Source organism: Festucalex cinctus, chromosome 2 (genome assembly GCF_051991245.1).
Source record: "Festucalex cinctus isolate MCC-2025b chromosome 2, RoL_Fcin_1.0, whole genome shotgun sequence".
Lineage (NCBI taxonomy): Eukaryota > Metazoa > Chordata > Actinopteri > Syngnathiformes > Syngnathidae > Festucalex > Festucalex cinctus.
This window is the reverse complement of record NC_135412.1, coordinates 4,790,928-4,808,038: the sequence shown is the minus strand read 5'-3', so window position 1 is coordinate 4,808,038 and position 17,111 is coordinate 4,790,928. Positions and strand designations below refer to the sequence as shown.

At 40.8% G+C, this 17,111-nt stretch overlaps 2 protein-coding genes across 21 annotated transcripts in view; one reads left to right on the top strand and one right to left on the bottom strand.

Annotated features, from left to right (window-relative positions):
* LOC144013469 (peripheral plasma membrane protein CASK-like) overlaps window positions 1–14,217 on the bottom strand; it is a 37,370-nt gene extending 23,153 nt beyond the window's left edge. For 2 of the 18 annotated variants that reach the window (XM_077512391.1, XM_077512395.1), the window contains exons 1-5: window positions 12,902–14,214; window positions 7,885–7,997; window positions 6,462–6,567; window positions 6,040–6,117; window positions 4,650–4,722 (exon numbers count right to left, since the gene is read on the bottom strand). In XM_077512391.1, coding sequence (XP_077368517.1) covers window positions 4,650–4,722; window positions 6,040–6,117; window positions 6,462–6,567; window positions 7,885–7,997; window positions 12,902–12,960 — 429 coding nt within the window. In that variant the 5' untranslated portion in view covers window positions 12,961–14,214. Of the gene's footprint in view, window positions 1–4,649; window positions 4,723–6,039; window positions 6,118–6,461; window positions 6,568–7,884; window positions 7,998–12,901 lie in introns of all 18 variants that reach the window. The other 16 variants (XM_077512396.1, XM_077512394.1, XM_077512393.1 and 13 more) reach the window with 13 other exon arrangements.
* On the top strand, window positions 60–4,015 carry LOC144013471 (putative G-protein coupled receptor 34). Of its 3 annotated transcripts, none has more exons than XM_077512409.1 (3): window positions 60–175; window positions 259–331; window positions 2,220–4,015. In XM_077512409.1, exon 3 carries the CDS (start codon window positions 2,258–2,260, stop codon window positions 3,416–3,418), a length of 1,161 nt encoding a protein of 386 aa, XP_077368535.1. In that variant the 5' UTR covers window positions 60–175; window positions 259–331; window positions 2,220–2,257; the 3' UTR covers window positions 3,419–4,015. The 3 variants fall into 3 exon arrangements, with proteins under 3 accessions (XP_077368535.1, XP_077368536.1, XP_077368537.1); XM_077512410.1 differs by having other exon boundaries at window positions 78–171; XM_077512411.1 differs by having other exon boundaries at window positions 85–191.
* Window positions 14,218–17,111: the final 2,894 nt, after the last annotated feature.

Genomic DNA, 17,111 nt, shown 5'->3' with positions numbered 1-17,111 from the left:
GCATATTTAAAAAAAAAAAAAAAAAGAGGGCCACAAACAGCCGCTCTGTCTGACTTCACAGTCATTGCAGCAAGAGTGTCAAGAAGGAACTTCAAAAAAGGACTGAGACATGTGTGACAGGCAGCCACAGAGATGAGAAAAGATGCGACGGGTGCAGAATTCACTGGGACAGTGAGTGAGTCAAGTGAAAGGTCCATACAGCAAAAGAGAATTTTTTTAAATATTTTTTTTATTTAGTTCCTCTTGTCTTTTTTTAAGGTGATTGGAGTAAAGCATTTTGGACCTCAACTGGGCTTTGGACTTTTCTAACAGTACGAGTAAAGCACTGATGGTAAGTATGAAAGAGAAAGGACGTGTGGAACATCATGTTACTTCATACAAGAAAAAAATAATCTATAAGGAATAATATATACTCTTATGCAATTGTGAAACTTACTGATTTACCCCAAAAATCCTCAACGCATAAAGCAGGGGTGTCCAAACTTTTTCATTTGAGGGCCACATACAGAAAATCAGAAGGACGCAAGGGCCACATAATGTCATGAAGAGAAATTGTGTTTAGTCCTAAAAATTGTACAAATAATTTATTTGTGCTTTTGCATATTTAGAAAAATGCTACAGTATATAAACCAATTTATTTGTAATATGGCAGTAGGGTTATTATAGTTTTGGAATTTTTCATTTTTGTTAGTTTTTATTAGTTTTCAGGGTGGTTCTGTTAGTTTTTATTAGTTTAGTTCTTTAAAAATGCTTAGTTTTAGTTTAGTTTGTTAGTTTCAGTATTAGTATTTTTTTTTTCCCCCATATGTATTACTTGTGCACAATATTTAAAAAACACCATGGGAGCAACGTCATCTTTTGGTGCTTTTCTATTGGCTGCTGCTAGATGACGTCACTACTGTGTGACATACTTTCAAACGTCATTATTCCGGTTTATAGCAAAATAAATCTACTAAACATCATTTTCAAATCATCCCCAAAGGCTCATGCATTAAATTAATTACAAAAGACTAAAACGAAGGACTTGCTATAATTATAGTTAGTTTTAGTTCGTTTTGTAAACATAAAATGTAGTTTCAGTTAGTTTTCGTTTTTAAAAAAAGCATTTTCGTTTTTTTTATTTCGGTAACAATTGTTTTTTGAATTTTAGCTTTAGTTTTTTCATTAGTTTTAGTTAACTAAAATAAACTTTAATGGCACCTTACTTACTTTGTCTTACTTTGACCATCTCCAAAAATTTTTGGTTTGTTTATTTTATTTGAACTGAGTCAAATGCCATTTTCAGCATATGTCGCGGGCCACTGAAAAATGGACGGCGGGCCACAAATGGCCCCCGGGCCGTAGTTTGGGCACCACTCGCATAAAACTTTTTTTTTTTAAATTTTTACATAAACAGTATAATAAACACGTTATTTAAATAGACATCGCGCCACCTTATGATTGGATCGTGATCGGAAATCGTTTTTTTTTAAACTCGCTGTGATCGGCGACTGTGATCGGTTCCAAAAATCTTGATTGTGTAAAGCCAATTTTTAAAGGTGCATTGTGCCGTTTAAAAAGGTAATGTTAAAGCTTTTTCTACTACATCATACATGCTCCACCGGTTAGCATTTGCGCATGTAGCATGTAAACACTGACTTTTTGTAAGTCCGTGCATGTAAAAATAATCCCACAAATAATGACTAATTTGAGTAATTTCAATCACAACTAATTCTAGCCCACATCATTGTCCAGGCTGAATCTGCTAAATCTTACCTGATATGAAGTGTGCGCTGCAAACACGAGCATTGTCGATGATAGCCTCAGTCCAGTCCTTTCGCCTAATCGCGTTTAATAACCACAGCCGTCTGCGATTATACTCTGACTGGCAGAGGCTGGGATGCGATAGAATTTCAAGTTTTTGTTTGTGCTTTTATGGTTCTGGCAAGCAAAAACACAACAAGACGACATTTTCTATAGACAACCAGCATTGTTTACTTCTAGCTGCACTTCCGTTGCCTCCAGCGGCAAGTTGTTTTTGCCTCCAGTAAACGTCACAGTGACGTCATCGTGACACAGGCCACGAAGGGGTCCATACAGCACCTCGTATGCCGCTATGGTGAGCTATAAATTAAAGTTGAGTTGAGTGTCGTAACCCTTGCCTCTGAGGAAGTACAAGTTTCAAATGTGTTGTTGGTTTGTTTGTTCTCATATCTAACACTTGTGTTTGATTTCCTTAGAAACTGGTCTACCCCAAGGACACCAACCATCAAGCAAAATGACCAGCTCCAATGCCTCGTCACCCATATTGGTCAATACCGCTCTTGCTCACATTTCTCTGTTCTCACTCTCAGCCACATCTCCTCCCACGCCGCCCATTCTAATTTCCTCTGTGGTCCCTCCTAACCCAACTAGTTGTTCGGTTGATGACGCAGCCCTCCGTCTGCCACTAGCTGTTGTCTATTCCCTGTTGTTCCTCTTTGGCTTGGTGGGTAACCTCTTTGCCTTGTGGGTGTTCCTTTTTGTTCACTCCAGCCGCAACTCTGTGCGCGTGTTCCTCATCAACTGTGCAGTGGCGGACCTGGTCCTTCTGGCATGTCTCCCCTTCCGAATCTTCTACCACATTATTGGAAACCGCTGGCTACTGGGACACGTAGCCTGCAAACTGGTGGGGAATCTATTCTATATGAATATGTACATAAGCATCATGCTACTGGGGCTGATCAGCCTGGATCGCTACTTGAGGCTCAAAGGGAAGGGCAGAGCGAGGAGAGGCTTGGGGCTGCGACGATGCGGATGCGGTTTGCCGTGGAGTTGGGTGGCATGTGGAGCGCTGTGGGGCCTGTCTCTGGCAGCATTGGTTCCCATGATTGCTACCGCCGAGGACAACGAGGATAACCAAAAATGCTTCCAATTCAAGCAGCGGCGGCTTGCCAGAGGGAAAGCCTACTTTAATGCTGTACTGGTGGCATTGTTTTGGTTTGTCTTCCTAATGCTCATGTTGTCCTATGCCAAGATCGCCTACCGTTTAATGAAAGTGTCACGGGGCAAGCCAGACCTTCCAAATGCACAAAGATATGAACGTACTGCAAAGAAATCATTTTTTGTCCTCTTCCTGTTCACCCTTTGCTTCGGTCCCTACCACGCCTTTCGGCCCATCTACATTCTCGCCCAGCTTAATGCGACAGCATCATGTGAATACCTGCGTGTGGCAGATCACATCAATGAGATCATGCTGTTATTTTCTGCCTTTAACAGCTGTTTGGATCCTATCATGTATTTTCTTTTGTCTGGCTCAGTACGCAAAACTGCCCTCAACGCACTTGAACATCGACTTGGCAATCGTTTTTTCTTCCAAAATGAAGTCACGTCCAACAGCTCGACAACAGAGTTCCGAAGGCCTTCATTACCTTTGGCTTTATCAAGAACTGTAGATTGAGTCTTCCGCACTGGTGCCAGTCAATTTAATACATATTGCTGAAAAATTGGCATCCTTAAACTATTAAGTTTTAAGAAACCAGTGAATCAGATTAACACCATTAAATGTGTGGTCGGATGCCTGCTGTCTTGGTTAATTGCCAGATTCTGGACTGCTCCATATGGCCTGGTTGCGACTGTTACACAAGTTTAAATGTCTAGTTTGGTGGGAATCATTGTCAATAATGATTATAAAAAAAAAAAAAAGTCCTGACAAATCATGACTTGTATTTTGCAAAATCCTGGAGTGGTGTAAGTTGCTATGAATTGTTAAAAATATTTCCTGCTCTCGTCTGATAATTTTGCAATTGTTCTTGTAGTTATCATCCTCTTTCCTACATTACTGTAGATCTGGGATGGGAACTTCGTTTTCCAAAGGGGGTCATTTGAGAAACTGGAATAATTGTCAAGGGCCATGCCAACATGCTATAACCTCAAATGTGTTCCAAACTAACTTAAATGTAGGTATATAATCCATTAACTTTTATTGTTTTAATAAACTTGTGTAGATACGTTACTGTTTGCTGTCATAATTAGGAAATAAAAACGTTACGCAGAATTATAAGTGTCTTTTTGCTAAATACAGGATAGACACATGCACATTTTTATTACTTAACATTTCCAAAAAACATTTCTACAGTTTCTCAGATAAAGAAGGGATTGCAAGAATTTGACTGATGTCCACGCGCACATATGTCCATCCCTCAATGAGACGTGTCACCCTATATACCCCACTGAAAATTATCTGGCTACGCCTCTGCAATATATTGACTGATACTAAACTTTTAAAATGCATGTTAATACCTTAATCTGATCGTGTTTGAATTAAAAAAAAAAAAAGTTGGATTAACACCCCAGACAATGACAAGAATCCACATTCCTTGGTGTGTATACATTTCCATCAACTGAACATCAGAGCCACCTTTCTGCACATGCTCCACCCTTCATGTTTGACAGTAACATTTAAATCACAGTGACCATATTGTACCTCTCAAGCAATCTGTTCAGTACAGAAAAATACACATCTAAATCAGCTGAAAGGAGCACCATCGGCACCTAGTATTTCAAGGTAGACAGTTTGGTCAACAATTGATTTTACCCACTGCATCTAAACTGCAACGTCATCAACATATCCTGATTAATTTGTGGATGTAAATGTAGTCAGTGTAGCGGAAAAAGGGCTCTTGACTCACCTTGACATCACGGTGTATGACATTGTTGTCATGGCAGTAGCGAAGTGCCTCCAAAATTTGCCTCATGTAGTGGCTGCGAGGAAATAAATACATGGTGATTAATGACACCTGTAAATTACACAGTCTCACAACTCAGCACTAAGTCAGACTCTTGCTCCACCCCTCATTCAGATTTCAAATCGGCGCTCAAAGGGGTTGTTGCCTGGATGACCGTTGGGTTGTGAATGGGAAGACGGTTGGGCGTGGTCTGGCTGTGATTGACAGCATCAACTGGCTAAGAAGGCGTTTAAGGAGGCGAGTACGAGACTGAGCCAGTGGTTGGCAAAGGAAACTACATCACAATCCACAAGTGACGTAGTCTGTAACTTCCCGTGGAATGAGAGGACAAACAGCCAAATTGTTTTTATCTCAGTGTTTAGCCTTAACATGGCACCAAACTCATTTTGACCAAAATTCAAGCTTTCAACAAACACGCACTAAAATGTCAAATTAATGACCAGGACATGTAGACAGCATTTGTGGACACCAGTTTATAATTAGACTTAGACTTAGACTTGACTTTATTGATCCCTTTGGGATGGCGCCCTCTGGGAAATTTACATTTCCAGCAGCAAATAGAACTAAAACTAAAATAAAAAATAATTCAATCAATCAATCAATAAAGTTATTACACCAGAGATTGAATTAATAATAATAATAATAATAATAATAATAATAATAATAAATAAAAAATAAAAATTTGAAATTGAATGCACGTGCAATGCTTTATTAGAACAGTCATGTAAAATGACATTGAATATAATGAATGTTAAAGCTGTTGAATGCAGAAAATTGAATTTTGAATCGCTACTGCCACCTGTGGCCAAGAAATAAAAACTATACATGCCCTTCTTCACGTACACAATACGAACAAGACATCACATCCATATAAAGTAATGTAAATAAATAAATATAAAAAATAAATAAATTAATTAAAAAAATATGTAAAGTGGTTGTCTCCGAACCGTGAGGTTGTTTTTAAATTTGTTTTTCAAAAGTTAAATTGCGCGACAAAACTAAGTATGTGGAATGAGAAAAATTGGACCCAAGGAGGCATGAATTTTTTTAAGCAAGTTGAAATTGGAACCGTGTAAATCATAAGTATTATGTGAAATAATAATTCAGAACTCTTTTTTTATTTTTTTATTTTTTTACTGTCCTAGAATAAAGTGCAATTGCACCTCCGCTACATTAGGGGGCAGTGGCGCTCTCATTATTGGCAGAGTGTACGCATGGAGCATTCGCTCGGTGGTGTAGAGGTTTTGTTTGCACTGAGCATGCGTCTTCTTACTGGGGGGGGACATGGCAGAAAATAATTGAGAAGCACTGATTTAGATGAAGGGCATCTTACCTGGCCACAGCCTCACTGTACACAAACCCAGCATCTGCTCTCTTGACAATTTCAAAACAGAGGTCAGCTCCATCCATACTAGGAAGAAGAAGATAGTGTGGTTACGTTTTGGCTTTAAGCAATTACTGATGGCAAACCAACAGAAAGATCCTAACAGTGTTCTGAACATAATGATAAGCTGGCCTAACATCATATAGTGATTTATCATTTCCTCAATTATTATTTTTGCAACTACTGCATATCAGAAATTCTGATACCAGCTTATAAGAACAGACACTGTGCACTAATAGCTGTTCACACGCACAAGGATGTGGGTGAGCATTTACAGTAGTTGCTTGCCAAAGACTTAAATTCATCTTGTGGACCTTCAGCAACTAAATGTGGAAAATTTCACGAGTTTTGGGATTGATACATGCACTTACAATTCAAACACCATGTAGAGCATGCCATCAGAGCTGTACGTCTCCAGCAGTTCCACGATGTGCGCATGTTTCAGCATGTGGCAGATGCTGGCCTCTCGCTTCAGATCTGTCGAGTAAGAGAGAATGTGCTTTGAATCTTTGGTAGAAATATCAGATCGAGATTCAGTAGTTGTCGATCACTTATAGCAGACTCAGAGAACCATCGAAAAGTGAATTGATGCAAGCATATGCAGTCAAAGCAGAAATTACGCAAATATGTCAAATCTAATACAGACAATAATCTGAATAAATGTAAATTATAGTGGTAACATTATATAATGGACATTGTACAGACAACATCCATCCATCCATTTTCTTGACCACTTCTTCCTCACAAGGGTGGCAGGGGGTGCTGGAGCCTATCTCAGCTGGCTCTGGGCAGTAGGCGGGGGACACCCTGGACTGGTTGCCAGCCAATCGCAGGGCACACAGAGACGAACAACCATCCACGCTCACACTCACAACTAAGGACAATTTGGAGCGCCCAATTAACCTTCCATGCATGTCTTTGGAATGTGGGAGGAGACCGGAGTACCCGGAGAAGACCCACGCGGGCACGGGGGGGAACATGCAAACTCCACCCAGGAAGGCCGGAGCCTGGACTCGAACCCGAGTCCTCAGAACTGGGAGGCGGACGTGCTAACCAATCACCCACCGTGCCGCGGTTGTTATTGGGTGAACTCAACTCGCCAGCGTGAACGCCACGTGATCTCGTGGTCTGTCGGGAGTAGATTTCCGGACACACAACGCACGCGGTGTGAGTTGCAGTCTTTGCGGCGTCCGTACGGAAAACGCACCGCATCCGTTCCGCAGTCAGTGTGAATTGGGCTTGAGAGCTCATGTATGATTGGCTGTTAGATCCGCAACGTTGCAATTCAGTAAACCGGCTTTTCAAATTCTGAATGACACCAAAAGCAGCGGCTGACCGTCAGCCACTCAACCGGTTTGGGCCATTTCGCTTAGTGTGTGGCGGGCTTTAAGATCATGACAAGTTACAACGTACTATTTTCGAGGATTTATGTTGATTTTAGACTTGTGAAGCGGTAATTTTTCACAGACTGTAAGCATTTCTCCTTCCAGGACCCATTTCCTTCTCTTGCTGTTGTTACTGGCTGCGGAGCCAATTCCTGACAGGGCCACTGCAGATGGTACATTGCGAGCGCCAACATGATTGTGATCTTAACATGCAGTCCCGCCCCAAAAGCCTCCTTGAAACTCACACAGGCCCAAATTCAGATTTGAGCGTCAAAGTGCAATTTTTGGCAACTTATTCAATGCCCTTGTGTCCAGATTGGTTGTTCCCCTGCCCATCTGCCGTTCCAGGTGCGCAAAGCGCAAGGTTTAAGTACAAGCGTGGCAACATGTATCCTGCATCCTTTCTCACCTTCAGTGCTGAGGCCGGGGCTGGAGGTGAAGCTGGCCACATCGACGATCTTCACAGCAAACTGCTGGCCCGTGTCCCTGTTGATGCAGCGGCGCACCACGCTGAAAGGACCCCTGCAATAAACACCGATTTAGACTAGGGATAGACCGATTATCGGCTGGGCCGATTATCGGCGCCGATATTCAGCATTTTGAGAAATATCGGCATCGGCCATTTTGAAGAATCACATGGCCGATAATAGATAAAAAAAATTTTTAAGTGTTAACTTCAGGGAACTAATTTAAATGTAAATTAAAAAAAAGAAGTTTTTATTTTCATTTTTGTCGACCCTGGGAACTCTCTGCACCTTCTGTTTTTGATTGAAATTAAAACTAAGATAAGTAAAAATTTAATACTTTGGATATTTTGATAGACTTTTATTTTGTGTAGAAAATAATTCTTTGTTTTTATTTAACTTTTGAAAGCATGCTACTGCACCTGGGAGATCCCAGAACTTGTCTATTGACTAAGATTTTGAATTAAAAAAAATTTAAATAAAAAAAAAAAAATAAAACTTAAAAATATTTTACTAACCCTAAAAGTTGCTCAAGTATGCTTTAAAATAAATAAATAAATAAATAAATAAATAAAAAAGATAAGAGCTGGAGTTTGTATTTTTTCCAAATTTTGATGTCCCTTTTTAGTGAAATTGAATATCGGCTCCAAATATCGGTTATCGGCATCCTTCACTACTAATAATTAGTATCGGTATCGGGCCCGAAAAAACCTTATCGGTCTATCTCTAATTTAGACACCTTTGCATGTATGTGCACATACACAACACTCGTGTGCTCATAATGGTATGCCAACAACCATGTGGGAGGTATGGCAGAAAACATCACCCTCTTAAAATAGCCGAAGTCATATTTTGACAAAAATAAATAAAAAATTAAATCTATCAAATGAAATAATTATAATCATGCAGCCTGATAACTTTTAAGCAGGAATCAACAAGGGAAACTGTAAGAAAGAAAGTATAGTATGTCTGAGGGAGCACAGAGGCCGTATGTCATGCTGACATCACCGCAGCTGTGGGATCATACAAAACGCCCACACGCTTCGCTCCTCACATCCGGACAACAGCCAGAATTTAACACATCATTACAGAGGTCTCCTTTATACTTAAATTGGACACTGGATAACAGGCAGGTTTGTTGCAAAAGGCTATGCTAGACATGAGAGCACTTGCCATTGAGCTGCTCAATTTCTTTTTCTAGCCTAAACAGACAGAACACGTGCAGCTGCAGACTCAACATGAAGAGAGAGAAGAAAAAAAAAGGTTTGAGTGGCAGTTTTGCATTGTCTGTGGCAAACATAAGTCCCTGTGGGGTCAAGTAAATAAATGAATCTGCTCGTACTGAAGTCAGATGTGAATTCATTTAATAGAGTTCTTCAAATACACACAAAACAAGGGTTTTTAAAAGTTCGAACCAGAGGTAACTGGAAACTCTACCTTCTTTTTTTGCTCTGCTGCATGCTTTGTGTCTTTATGTTGCATGCATAAAAAATCAAACCGCCTTCATACACGCAAGTAGACAAGAGTTGTGGTTGAGTGTCACACATGAACAGTAGTTCATTATGGGAAGCTCAAGAGTGAAATAGAGACCAACTTCCCTCTAACCAAGAATCCCGAAGATTTGGATCCACAGTAGGATATTAATTAAACTTCAACCCACAAGGTCTGGACTCTAGATCAATGTTTCTCAACCACTGTTCCACTGCACACTATTGTGCCGTGAGATACTGTCTGGTGTGCTGTGGGAAATTCTCAAATTCCACCTACTTGGTAATAACCAGTGTTGGGAATAACGGCAGTTAAGCTCACGCCGTTCTTTTTTCATAAACGGACTAATCTAACTGATTATTCGCCCCATATTTGAAACGTCTATCGTTACTGTATGTGAAATGCATTGCGTTACAATTCATTTAGTAGTTTCAAGTAGTGTCGCACGTGACATGCCGATACCATTAATTAGTATTAGCTAGTATAGGATTTTGGATGCAGCATCTTGTGTCTTGCTCGTGCACAACATTCACTGATATGTGACATGCTCACTGCATGCCAATCTAAGATATCCAATTGGCCCTTGAATGCTCTGAACCAATGGCAGGACAGCTTTTTCATATTGAGGAAAAAAAACTAGTGTTTTTCCGATACCGTTTTTTGGCTCCCGATACCGAAACCGATACCCAGCTTTGCAGTATCGGCCGATGCCGATACCATACGGATACTTAAGGTTTTTTTTTCCTCAACATGAAAAAGCTGTCCTGCCATTGGTTCAGAGCATTCAAGGGCCAATAGGATATCTTAGATTGTCATGCAGTGAACATGTCACATACCAGTGATTGTCGTGCACCAGCAAGACACAAGATGCTGCATCCAAAATCCTATATTAGCGTTGGAATTAATGGTATCGGCATGTTACTTGTGAGTAGTCACCGATACAGATACCACTGTTTTAATGTAGTATCGGCACCTCTGCCGATACCAGTATCGGTATCGGAACAACACTAAAAAAAAACCTTTAGGTATCGGTATCGGCCAATACTGCAAAGCTGGGTATCGGAATCGGTAGCCAAAAAATGGTATCGGAACAACACTAGTGTCAAGGCTCGAAGTAAGCTTACAAGACGTTGTGCAGTGAATGGCTCTGAAAATGTCATTTGCGCACAGTTAGAGGCGCTGTTGTTGTCGGACCTCATCACAGTAAAAGTGTCTTGACAGCTGAACTGTGTACTGACTTTTATTTTGGAAGTGTGTCACAACGTGACGGACGTGTCTTCCTTTTGGACCTTAGCTTAGCATTTAAGCAAAGAGTCCACGTCCCTCGCCTTCAATTGTGGGTTTGACAACTTTGACAAGAGTGGCATTAATCAAAATAACAGCAGAGGTTTGCCGAAAAAAGGCCGCTATGAGGAGCGATTTGTTGACAATTCTGTTCCACTAAAAACCATTAACATCGTAACTCCACAAGCACCAGAACAACGATTAAAGAAAAGATACCGGTAAGTCATAGTGACACACTCGCCTAGTGTAATTAATTCCGCCAACAATTGTATTTCTCTTATTTCACGAGTGCGAAACACGTGAAAAGTGTTGAAAGAAATATGCCGTTTCAGAAAATCATACTGACGGAGGGGATGGAGTCAAGGTCTGTCGGGAGCCCCGAACGAATTAAAGTGAGAAACGGGGCGCAGTTGTATATCATTTGTATGTGAATGATACAAGCATGGCATTGGAAAGTTTTCTGACATAATTCAATCATTAAAAATGTCTTTTAATGTGTAGAATTATAAACTGAAGATGTATCACCATACTCTCTTAATTAAAAGTGTACAAAAGTGGAAACTGATGATTTTGAGGAGGGAATGTAGTAGTAGCTATATCAATGTTGGCCATGATATAATTAAGCACTGCATATTTCTTAGCTTTGGCAATATCTTTTATATAGTTTGATTACAATGTGCATAATGCACCTGTAAGAATATTTTCACTTTTAATTTTAAGATATTTGTACTTTTCCAAGTTATGTGAACTTGTTGCTCAATGATATACAATAGATTAGTGTTAAAAAATTAAAACACTATAACCGTTTTTAGTTTTGTTTTTGTTTTTTTCTTATGGGTGGTGTGCCTCGAGATTTTGTCAATGAAAAAGTGTGCCGTAGCTCGAAAACGGTTGAGAAACAATGATCTGGATGATCTTACACCCTAAAGCACGTGTCTACAACAACACAGCATGAGTCTATCTTCTAACATTACAAGCAAAGAAACGTCAAGTCTCTACTGACTCAACTCAGCTCAGACATTGAGGTGATATCTTTCACTACAGTTTGATCTATTAAGAAGACAACATAGGAGCTGACCGGTTTGGTCATTGTGGAAGAAAGGTCAGTCAAATCTGAGGTTGATGCAGTTTTGCATTGACATGCAGCACAAAGCATGTGTGTGACAACAGTAATGCTACTGTGAGCACTAGAACTAGTAACTGAAAGGAAATTTACACAAAGATAGAACTAGTACACAAATAATGAAATTCACAGTTTTTATTGTCCCCACTAGAGTAAAAGATGAAAAACAAACTGGGAAACAAGTGAGTGATGCTGTCAATGCCAGCTGGCATTATTTCTATCTTCAGACTCAAAGCCATCCCGCTGATTGATCTGATTCCAGTCTGCGTTCCCCTCATGTATCTGGACCCAGGAAAAACAATATCTTCCTTCTTTCGGCAACACACCAGAACTCAACAAAAATAAATAAAACCTAACAGTTGTTTAGTGTAACTCCTAACTTCTCCAGCAAAGTGAATCACAAAGCTATCACCGTCCACGCTTGTCTTCCCTAAACCAAAATCGGCCAGTGGACTTTCAAGGTCATTTTCCAGGACCTTCCTTAGTGACCACAGCAGAAACCAGATCCTTCAGGTAAACTGCAGGGGCGATTATATATATATAAAAAAATTTAAAGATCCTAAGACCTACTACTGCAGATTACACTTACAACAGGTAGGGGTCCTCTCCACTACAAACTCAAGGTCTAAGCCAACTTCCACCACACAGGCCAAAGATTCCAGGTGGTTTGACACTTGGTTTGCTACATTTTGACAGACCATTTGTCGTTTGAGCCTTTAACAATCACTTTGAAGTTGTTTTGTAAAATCTCTTTTGAGTGTGCAGGCAAGACAATTACAAAATAGGCATTGTAATCCTGGGTCATTGGGCTCCAAATTTGCAGTCACGTGATTCCTTTCGCACGCCTACACCGCACCAACCTATGCCAGTTTATATTAGCATAGAGATGCAGTGATGCCACAATCATATTGGGAAAAACAAAAGATTTCAGAATCAGGCAAGTGAAAAGACTTATAGTGTCAACACCTAATACGAAATACAATGTTTGGCAGAAGGAATAAAATGTAAAATAGTTAAAGAAATAACAATAATACGAAAAGATGAACATGTGCCATGTCCGTACTCACTTGCCAATCACCTCACACAACTCGTAGACATCTTCGAAAAGCACGTCGTCGTCCGCCATGGTCCAAAAGCAAACGGGGGGGCGCTTCTCCAAACAGCCCCTTCACAACAGTTTAGGATCTGCACGCTCAATTAATGGTGGTGTTATGATGGCAGGTCGATGACACCGGGAAATGTGTGTCCCAAATGGGATGGAGATAAAAGCGTCGGTCACTTGAGAGTCAGTTCGCCCGCCCCACCTTCGCTGGTACTGATATCCCGGTGCACGGGCTAGCCAGCTAGCGGGCTACCTCAACTGGAACCACAGACCACACCGCAGGGGTTGGAGATTTTCCTCCTTTGCAGGGAAACAATCGCATGGCTCGGATCAGCATTATTTCATTGAAATATAGTGTTGGACTCCATCGGCAAAATCCACAAAGACTTCCAGTTCGGACCAGAGTGCTGAGCTTCACCGCAAGCTATCGTTGCTTATCCAAAATGCTTGGCTTTTTGGGTTAATGGACTAGGTTGACGATGAAATAGCCGGCTGACTCCTGTCTTGATTGCACTGTGTACGCCCAGTATCGCAGACGCTTTACCCTACTCAAACGTATCATGTGGGTAATCCCGCTCCTCGAAACCAAGCAGAAAATCTCCACTTTGGGGTCGATCGCAACGCCGACGCATACGCCGAATGTGCTTCTTGTGAACGCCCAAATTGCATCCAACACCTCAAACCTTACGTCCACCGTTCGTCGGATGCTGGCAGTCGCTCCGAGTTCCACAAATCTGTCGCCCAAGAGCCTGGTGAGCCAAAATGGCGTCCCGCTAACCTACCCATACTTTACGTTTTACTGACAGTAGAGCCAAAATGGCGTTCGCAGGGTGTCTGATTTCCAGGCAACGGTTCCAGCCATCCAGCGTCATTTTTCTGCGCATGTGCCAGCATTCCTGCAGCTCCATGTCTTACGTCACCTTTCTCCACATCGATGTTTCACAGCGTTTGCCATGATGTCTGTCATGTATTTGATAGCATAAATTTAGTCAAGAGCCGGATGGCTGTATTATCTTGACATTGATTCCCTGATTCCCTTGGGTCCAATGGGAGGTTCCCCAGAAAAAAAAAGCTTGTTTTCTCTTGCGCTGTGTGCTTCGAGCCCCACTCCGCAGTTACAGATTACAGGGGCTTTATCAGCCCCTCTCCTCACGTCCATGTTGGTATATACCCATCAATTGGCATTCTGATTGGCTGTTGATGTGGTCATCAATGCAGTACTGTACAATATACGTTCCTGAGATCTATATTCAGACCGTGCGCTTGGGGAAACAATTCAATTATTACGGACTAAATAATTAAATACCAAAACTGGAGAAACGACCGGGCTGTTTCCATGGTAACGAGGGTGGGGGCGTAATTTTAGTAGTTCATGGGTCATTCCTGATTGGTGGCTTTTCCGTTCCGAAGACTTTCTTACTAATATTTGATCATAGATTGTTGTCTTACTTTTGAAGAATAAAAAATGATGATAATAATAATAATAATAATAATAATAATAATAATACAAATTGTTTGTTTTTAGTCTTTTTTTTCATCATTTGTCTGTAAATTAAAAGAAATTGAGTTTTATATGGGCTATAGTGCGTCTTATATTCTATCTACACGATATGGTACCGAATATCTCCAATATGGCATTCCACCTGCACCCTATTAATTTGTGGTAATTTTGCTCTCTAAAGAAATGAAAAAAAAAAAAGAGTTTGGTTTTGTGTGCGTGAAAAGATCTGAATCTTGCTGATTCACAGAGCAATGGTTGATTTGAATGAAATAAAACACTGTTATCAGACCTATAACAAAGTGGGAATTAACTGTCCAGACTTTATGCACGCTATGTCTATATCGGAATCATTCGTCATTGCTTCAAATAATTATAAACAAGCCATTTGAGTAGCTATAGTATAGTATGTTATTTTGTTTATTTAAAAAAAAATGTAAATTAGGCTATGTTATTGTAGCTCCTATATAGCGACTGTTTTTTTTGTTTTTTTTTGTTTCTTTGTTTTTATATTATTTAGCAAATTTCGTGTGTTTGTGTGCGCAAATGTCCGTTATTATCCATCCATCCATCCATTTTCTTGACCGCTTATTCCTCACAAGGGTCGTGGGGGCTGCTGGCGCCTATCTCAGCTGGCTCTGGGCAGTAGGCAGCGGACACCCTGGACTGGTTGCCAACCAATCGCAGGGCTGTCCGTTATTATTTAGATTTTATGTTACCCAAGTTCAGAATAGTCTACCTGTATAATGTTGTGTGTAGGTTGCTGCAAAAAAACAACAACAAAAAAAACGTTTTAGAAACTGAAAAACACGATATGTGATTGTTGGCGCTTACAGCACTTATATTTAAGGACACCACTCTAAGTCTTGATAAATGGACAGGACAACTACCCAAAATATCTCAGCAAATAATAATAATAATAATAATAATAATAATAATAATAATACCAATATTGTGGAAACCTCAGTTTTGGTGTACAAAAGAAATTCCAAATTCCTTGTGTTAAACATAAATAAAAACAGAATAGAATGATAACCCTATATTTAATTGGATACATGACAGGATATTTAATGTTCAAAGTGATAAACTTTGTTGTTTTAGCAATTAATCGTTAACTATCTTATGGCTGCAACACATTCCAAATAAATGGGACAGGGCAGGGCTAGACTGGCCATCTGGCTTACTGGGCAGAGGCCCGGTGGGCTGGCGTCTTTTGAGACCCGATGCAGTGCCTTTTAATGATTATTTTCCTACATTTTACCACAAGAGACTGGTCCACAATTTAGGACCAGTGCATTAATCTATTTCGAATATAGATAGCAAACTGAAACATCATCAATAACCATCAGTGGCAGAACTACATGTTTGGTAAGAGTCTGGCGGCTCTAAGTCAAAATGCCAGGGCTGATTTTTTTTTTTTTTTTTTTTTTTTTTTTTTTTTTTTTTTTTTGTGCCAGTCAAGCTCTGGGACAGGATCATGCATGTTTACCACTGTGTTACGCCACCTTTTCTTTTAACAACATTCAGTCAAAAATGTTTTATTCTCCGGAGTTTGTGAACTCACAAATACCGCGAGAATTCATCTTGTGAGAGCAAGGATAAGAATACACGGCATGAGACACAATCACTGGTGTCGGTGTCAGATGTAATCGAGCTGCCAGATTGTATCGGGTCGCCTGCAGATGACGTCATGCTACAGGATTGTCCGGAAATTGTCCATTTACAATTGTTCAAAATAAAAAAAAATTATGGACCAAAACTGTAAAAACGTAAATAAACCTAAAAATATCAAAGCAGGATACTTTAAGAGTGGAAAAAAAAAAATAGATTGACACGCCTTCGCGCTTGCCGATGACGTCAGTACAGCAGCGCTAGCTTCGATTTGGTTTCTTTTTTAGCTGTTCACAAATAAATCATAATAACAAAAAGTGGTAATAGGAACACATTAACAATCTGAACTGACAATATTTGTCACATCTGAGACAATTATTTTGTGTATTTATCATTTGTTCAATCTATTTGATTATTTATTAAATATAGTTTGCATTTGAATTCTTAGCTTTATCTTGTAGCGAGCAGTGACGGGAGTCGGAGGCAGAGTGTTGAAGTCCGGAGCCAAAGACCGGCGGTTTATTGATATCAGCTTCTCATCGTTTAACAGCAACAACAACCCACTCTGTGCGAGGCTCACAGACCTACCAACATTTTGTTCTTTTATCCTTTCATCCTTTCATCCTTTCATCCCAACAAACTCCCCCTTCGTCCCAACGTTCCGTGGGTGAATTATGTTCTGATCACTACACAAGCCCCCCCAGAATTCACCCACAATCAAACTCCGGATGACGGGGCGGCAACTGCCGGGCCCCTGCGGGTACATGACCCAGGGAGCGAGGGCGGGAGGGACACAGCAGAAACACCAGAACAGTCCCGCGCACCAACTGGCGGGGATGCAGGAACAACTGGAAGGGACCCCACACGGTCCAGAAGGCGCAGCCCAGGGGGGCGGCCGCGGCGGGGGGCGCGGGGTGGTCCAAGGGGTCAACATGGTCAACATGAGCCGGTTTAACTTGCAACCCGGTGTCGGAGCCCCGAAGCGACTGGGTGTCACGGTCGGAAGCCTGGTCGGCCGACATCCGGGAAAAGTCGAGGCCCAGCTGTATCGTGTTGACGGCTGCCC